General features: G+C 44.0%; 1 protein-coding gene across 1 annotated transcript; it reads left to right on the top strand.

Annotated features, from left to right (window-relative positions):
• The first annotated feature begins 1,528 nt into the window (after nt 1–1,528).
• LOC137536587 (kelch domain-containing protein 7B-like) lies at nt 1,529–3,827 on the top strand. The gene has a single exon (XM_068258834.1). The coding sequence runs from the start codon at nt 1,559–1,561 to the stop codon at nt 2,972–2,974; it is 1,416 nt and encodes a 471-aa protein (XP_068114935.1). The 5' UTR covers nt 1,529–1,558; the 3' UTR covers nt 2,975–3,827.
• The last annotated feature ends 3,765 nt before the right edge of the window (nt 3,828–7,592 follow it).

Genomic DNA, 7,592 nt, shown 5'->3' with positions numbered 1-7,592 from the left:
TGAAATAAATGTAGTTAAACACACAAACTCTGCAGATGAGAAAAAATACAACATCTCATATTTACTTAGTGGATATCGGGATGATGAGGTTATACTGACCAATGGACAAAAAGACCTGGTATGTGGTCCTCCATCCAAATCACATATAAGCAGCAATACAGATGCATACATTCCTGACTGCCATAGAGCTCCTATGGGTCCTGAAAATGCTACATATTTAGAAACAAACACTTCAGTTGAAAATAATAGCCTGCATTGTGCTAACAGGTTGTTAGGTTTTGAACAGACTGTATCAACAGTACATGGCCGTGCAGTATCAGAAGAAGTCTGTAAAGATATCACACAAGATACAATACTGCATAATAAACAGGACAATAAAATGACAGACCTTCATCAATTGGATGAGGGACAGATACTAGCTGTGTACAATGGAGATGTAGCAGGAGTACCAAAAAAGCCACTTCAATATGTAAATCAAGATTGTGTACGTGTGGCATTACTCCAGTTGACTGATGATGATTACAATTACACTAGAAATATAATTCCTTTAAGAGACGAAACAACGAACAACTACAGTGATAACGACCAACCATATTCCACTTGTGTCAATGATGGGACTGTTACTACTTCTGCACCTCAAGCAGATGTACTGGGGTCCGTTCACTGTGCGACTTTAGAAGAAAGCGATCAATCTCATCTCAATGGCAAAAACCTGTCTCTGTCAGAAGGATGGAGTCCCACCAATCTTAACAGTTCTGCTGAAAACTCTAATTTGGTGCTTCAGTTGGACTTACAAGGCCCTGAAAATCTTTCAACTGAAAAAACTCAGGAGAACATGGATGATGGTGGAGAAAGTACTGGTTTACACTGTTCAGCCAGCAATGCACCGTATGCCCTGACTACACTCGGGACTATTATGAAAGACTCAATATCACATGATGCAATAAACTCAGCAATGGTCACTGAGACAGAGTTTATCTCCAATGCAAAAGCAAGAAATTATGGAAAAGACAATACAGAGGTACAAAACTGGCACCCATTTGCTGGTGATCTTCACATTTTAGGTGTACAGGAATGCTGTAATGTCATCACTAATGGATGTTTAGATATAAGCCGCAAGCCTTCAGATGACAATAGTCATAGTATGAGTTGTTTGAAAATCACAGAAAAGCAAGGAGACTGCCGTGATAATGACCACACACACCGTCATTCTAATCTGTACTCCATCCTACAGAACAATATTCTTCCGACTGGAAATTCATGCTTGTCGAATCCATATACATGTGAGTATGATAAAGTCCATTTAGCTACTAGGAGCACAAATATTACTCAGCAAAGCTCTGATGAAGAAAATGAAGCTTACAAAGACTTTGTTGACATAGAAAGAAAGGACCACTTTACTGAAGTGGAACATTTATTCCATTCCAGCACAAATTTACAAGAGCAGGAATATCAAAATGATACATTGCAAACTGACTCTAATTTATGTTCTACACAAGATCAAGATAAATCCTTAACATCTGATGGAGTTAAGCATCTTTGTTCCGATTCCGAAGACATGGATGATGTATCCTTTTCTAGAGAAAAAGTTATGTCTACAATTGCAGAAAACCCAGAGCTAATTTTTCCCAAATATAAATCAACTACTGTGAAGAAATTGCCACTGATGGCTAGGAGCTGTGATAATATCCTTTCTGGAGAGTCCCATCAAAGATTCACCTTGAAAAACAAAGCCCGGAGCATGTTATGCTTGCTGACAGAGTATTACTCTTCCAAACTGACATCATCTGAGAATGAGCCAGTGGAAGAAGTGGCTAGAGGAAGCTTCATTCGCATCCCTAAAGGTCTTCAAAATCTAGGTGAAGCTATGAGGTTTCAGCTGACATTGGGGAACTGTCTAGAATTATTAAATTTAGCTAGAAAGAATAGTGTGCCTGAACTTCTTAAAGCTGTTTATACGGTAATCAGTGACAATTACCTCAATGTGTTGAAGAACACGGCTGTTTATGGTCAATTGACTTTCACAGAGAGAGAAAGGGTTCTACAACTGCGGATGAGAGGAAGGTCATCTCTTTGTGTTGTAGAAATGAAAAGTATATTTGGCTTGAATAAAAATGTCAGGTATTCAGTAGAAACAGCTGAGTGTAAGACCCAACTTCTCTCACTAGATATGGAAACAAACCAATGGAAACCTCTAACTAACATCCCAGAGGAGGCCTGTCTTAAGGGCTGCAGTATCTGCTCTATGCACAACTACCTGTTCATTGCAGGAGGACTCCAAAAAAACATGGATGGCTCATCATGCTCCAACAAATTATTTTGTTACAATCCTCTTACTGATATCTGGACTCCTCTCTCACCAATGATTGAAGGCAGGTCCCAGCTGAGGCTGATCCCATTGGACGGTTACCTCTATGCCGTCGGAGGGGAGTGTTTGCATACAGTAGAAAAATATGACCCTAGGACAAACAAATGGACCTTTGTAGCGCCCCTTCCAAAAGGCTCTTTTGCTGTGGCTCATGAAGCTGTAGCCTGTGGAGGAGAAATTTACATCTCAGGAGGACATTTATTTTACCGGTTATTCAAGTACAACCCTGTTCATGATGAATGGGCAGAATGTCCTTTCAATGCCAGCAAGGGCCGCTCTTGTGACATGGTATCAGTTGGCAATATCCTGTATCGATTTGACATGCTTAAGGACTCCTCTGTCAATATTCTGAAATATAATACAGTGGCCAAGATGTGGTCTGAATATACAGCAATATTTCCAGGTAGCAAAATCCCCTTCAGATGTGCGTTGCTGGATGGTAGCATATACTGCTTGAATAGAGAAACAACGGCAAAGTTCCTAATGGAAGGTGACAAGCCAGAATTTGAGGCACATGTGTTCAGTAAAGTTCCCATGAGGTGTGGAGGTTCTCCTCATCCCATTGTGTTGTGTTTACCTGGGACAATATCACAAACATCGGTATAGACATTTCTTCTAAAGGGAAACTTGTAGGGAGAGGGATATGTAGATTGCTATTTATTATTCTCTGTAAGTACCGCTTGCCTGGCTCCTGCTCTCAGGGCCAGTTCACACTAGCAACTGCTGGAGCCCGTTCTAGTCATTTACCGGCAAGATCCACCGCATCCCGCGTTGAGATGAATTGGAACATTCATCTAAATGTGTTTACCATCAATTGCCATTGATTGAGCAAGTGCCGCGGTCAATCAAATTTTACGAGATGCTGCATGTTGCTTTTAGTGTTGGCTGCATTTGCGATTTCTGTATCACCCAAGGAGCTCAGTACGCAACATGACTTCGAATTGACGGGAAACAATGCCAAACGGTTTTCTGCTCAGTAGCAGAAAAGGGTTTGATATTGGCAAAACAAGCCGCCAGCAGTTGCTCCTGTGAATGCAATGAATCAATGGACACAAAAGAGAACACAACGGCGCTGGGAAATTCGGGTGTACCATGTGCCGCCTTAGGCTATAATGTGAATTATGGCTATAGCAGCGCTCAGACAGTAATTTGGGAGCTGTGAAAAGACAGCGCCCAAATTACTTTAAAAACAGCGAAATTTGGCCACCACTGGCTGGCAGCCAAATTACATGTTTCCCCAGTGTCTATGGGGGCCTGGAGGGGGAAGAGTAATTAATGCCACTGAGACTTTTGCAGGAACAGGATGAGACATTTTTCGGCTTTGCCCTGCTCCCAAATTTTCTGGCGCTGTTTTTACATATATGCCAATGGACATGCTGACAGAGCCTATGTTAAAGTGAATGGGAACCCATATTTAAAAAAAAAGTCAGATACTCACCTAAGGAGAGGGAGGCTCTGGGTCCCATAGAGCATCCCCTCTCCTCTCCCGGTCCCCGCTGTTGCGCTGGCTCCCCCGTAGCGGTATTTGACCGTTTCGATCAAATACCGCTGTTTCCCGGCCGAAGGGAGGCTTCGGAAATGCTTCGGGAGCCCGAGTGCACCCGAAGACGGGACGCTCTACACTGCGCACGCGCGAGCGCCCTCTATGACGCACTCGCGCATATGCAATGTGGAGCCGCCTGTCTTCGGGAGGACTCGGTTCCCGAAGACTTCTGAAGTCCCCTCGGCGAGAGATGTGAACGGGGGGAGCCAGCGCAGCACCGGGGGCACCAAAAGAGGAGAGGGAAGGCTAATTAGGACCGAGCCTTCCATCTCCTTAGGTGAGTATCTGACTTTTTTTATTTAAATATGGGTTCCCATTAGCTTTTAGTATAGGATCCATTCATACATGTCTATTGAGATCCCCTGGCCAATATGCAATTAACTTTTACTCCTGAGTTTTCATCTAGGAGATCATTTTTCATCTTCAATTTAAAATAACTTCTCAGCACTTTGTAATTGAAAAAAAGGTACTGAAAAGTAGTTGAAAAGGCTCTATCAAAATTATTTTGAGTGTTTTCTAGCTTGTTGGTGGTTTAAAAGGCATTTGAATGACACGTTTAAAAATATCACCTAGGAGAAAACTCATGAGAAAAAGTTAATTGCATATTGGCCACTGTCTCTGTTGCAGGGAGCGAAACACTCCATTGTGCAATACACCATAATATCGGAGGCATGTCATATGTAGCTAGCTTGCTATGTATGACATGTTTGATGCAATAGACGCGATGTAATCTCTTTGAACTAGGGTTCCATGCCATGGATGGTGTCAGCTGCTCCACTGTCACCATCCATGGCACAAAACCATTATCGTGTGGACGTAGCCCTATGCTTTCTTTTAATGATGATACACCATCCAGATGATCAACTAACTTATTAATAGATCAAACTAGCACAAAAAAAATAAAGCAATATGACAATTCAAAACTTGTGTACTCTGTGAAGATCTATTAGATTGGGCATTTGGTAGGAAAAAATGTACAACTTCTAAAATAGTTTTGTCCTTCAACAATCTTCATCTGCTGATATTTTTTAATACTCCATCTAGCCAGATATGGGGATGAGTAAAGAAGGCCAACACTAGTCGATAGCCACCACATCGACCAATTGATAGACCCCTCTCTGATTAAATCTGCTCAGCGAGGGATCTATTACCTGCCCACACACTGCAGATAGATTTCAGCAAGAAGTCTATTGGAAATTGTTAGGGGCACTGCCTCCGTCTACCGGGTCGCTGCCTCTGTCTGCCCAGACCCCACCATGTAATGTGTCCCCTCCAGACCTGATTGTGGAAGTAGCTCACCTATCCACTGCACACCTCTTGCAGTGTCTTCTCTTCATCACTGGGGCCCCCAGTACTCCATGACCCCTTCTCATGTACATGATGTTGGTACATGGGACAGGGTCATGGGGTACAGGCACCCACTGCAATGGAGAGAAGATGCTAAGAAGACTTGCAGTGGATAGGTGAGCTGCATCCATACCTAACCACGGGCTTAGAGGGAACACATGACATGAGAGGAGACTGGCCACTGAGTCCATCGTGTCAGTCGGATCCATAGATTGTTGGAATATTGGAACGTCGTCACTGCTGCACACCCTACCGAGCGACATCTTTCCAGCATGCCAGTAACTAAGTAGTCTTATAAGTGAACCTGAGACGAGAAGTGTCTCTGGAACAATACTTACCAGGGGCTTTCTTAAGCCCCGTTAAGGCTTCTCATCCCTCGCCATCTCCCTTGGTGACTCCTGTCACCCACAATTGTCCCCAAAAGCCTGGCCAAGTCGCGTTCCGTCGCACATGTGTAGCCCCGCCAGGTGCACTCCCGCCCCGCAGACCACTCCCAGGGACGGGACCGCAGTGGAGGCGGCGCATGTGCGACGGAACGTGACTCGGCCAGGCGCGCTCCCGCCCCGCAGACCGCTCCCAGGGACGGGACTGAGGTGGCCGCGCTGCGCATGTGCAACGGAACGCGACTTGGCCAGGCTTTCAGGGACAATTGTGGGTTACAGGAGTCACCTAGGGAGATGGCAAGGGACGAGCAGCCTTAACAGGGAAGCTTCCTATGCAAATGAGGCAGTCAAATGCAAAAGAAGTTCTCCCGAAAAGTTAACATGAATCTAAAACACCTGAGCCCATATGCAATTAACTTTTTCACTTAAGTTATCTCCTAGGAGATAATTTTCCAATTTATTTTTTAAATAACTTTTCAGCACTCTAAGGCCTCTTTTCCATGGACTGTTGATAGGCAGTGAAATGCCTCTCAAACTCTCACAACTGCTGGCTACTGCCTGGTAACTACTTACTGCTGCTCAATAACTGCTCACTGCAGCCTGGCAACTGCTTGCCGAGCACACAGTTCAACAGAAAAGAGGCCTTAGACTGAATAAGTACCAAAACATAGATGAAAAAGTACTATCAAAACTATTTTAAGTATTTTGTTGCGTGGCTTAAAAGGATTTTTTTTTTGACAATGTGTAAAAATATCACCTAGGAGAAAATTCAGGAGAAAAAAGTGAATTGCATATGGGCCCTAAAGCCTAAACTAGGACTTTCATTTTTAATCTAAAGCCTATGGCCATGTGTCTGCAAGATGGATTCATTTTAGCCGCCACTCACCCTGCCTCCTGTTGCTTTCTATGAGAGAGGCATGGCACAAGCTTTCATTCATTTTCCTGAAAAGCACTCCCTGGGATCTGTCTCTAAATCTACTTCTTGTAGTGACATGTGGAGAAAGGGGCATGCCTGAGGTGAGGGATGATCCAGATAGCAGTTTCCTAAAAGGAGGACCCAAGTCTATCATTGCCGATTTACAGATCATCAAATAACATTTGCCGCTCTCATTGTGGCACACCATGAAATATTAATATAAATATATTGTACCTGCGCAGTACTACCTGCCCAGGCGTAGAACACTCCTAGCAACGGGTGCACAATGCAGGCATGCGTACGGCAAGTCATGTGCAGTGCAGCCTGACTGGCACAATTGGGACCCAATTACCAGTAAAGATTGAAGAAGAACGGAGCCACCTGGGAGGTTGTCCACAAAGGAAGCCTAAGGACCAATGGCACTCCAGGAAATGGCCTGAAATGCCTTTGGTTAAAAACAGTTCTGCCTGGGAACCTGGTGCCCCCCCCCCTCCATATCAATCCTTGGTGGTCCCTCCCATCCCCCTTATAGCTTTGGTACTCTAGTTACCATCCCAGATCCCTTCCTCCTATAATGATCCCTGGTGGTCTATTGTTCCCTCCCACTCCCCTAATAGCTTTCCCTGGTAGTCTAGTGACACCCTGCAATCCACTACCCTGGTGTTCCCCCCTTTCTCTCCTGGCTGTAGAAAATGCAACATACAAAAATAAGGTGGAGTAAGTGAGGAGAAGAAGACCTGAAGACCTACACCTGAGATGACAGAGGTACAAACCAAGTGTGGCAGTCCATGGACAGTTCCCAACTTTCTAACATACACTGCTAGAGAATTATACACTGTAATCTAGTAGTCAAGTAATCATACACTGAAATATAGTAAGACAAAGTGAAGTTCATTAATAAAGACATGTGCAAGGAAAACCGGTGGAAAAGTACAGCATTTGCCCGGGGCGACTAATCAGGTTTCAATTGCCTAGTGAATAAGGATTCTGTTTTCACTGAGCAACTATTCCAGTTTTCCTTGCATCTGTTTTGAT

This window comes from Hyperolius riggenbachi, chromosome 10 (assembly GCF_040937935.1).
Source record: "Hyperolius riggenbachi isolate aHypRig1 chromosome 10, aHypRig1.pri, whole genome shotgun sequence".
Lineage (NCBI taxonomy): Eukaryota > Metazoa > Chordata > Amphibia > Anura > Hyperoliidae > Hyperolius > Hyperolius riggenbachi.
This window is presented reverse-complemented; position numbering and strand designations above follow the sequence as displayed.

Excerpts from the sequence above, each read along its gene's own strand:
- LOC137536587 (XM_068258834.1), top strand. The coding sequence starts at position 1,559 with ATGGATGATGTATCCTTTTCTAGAGAAAAAGTTATGTCTACAATTGCA.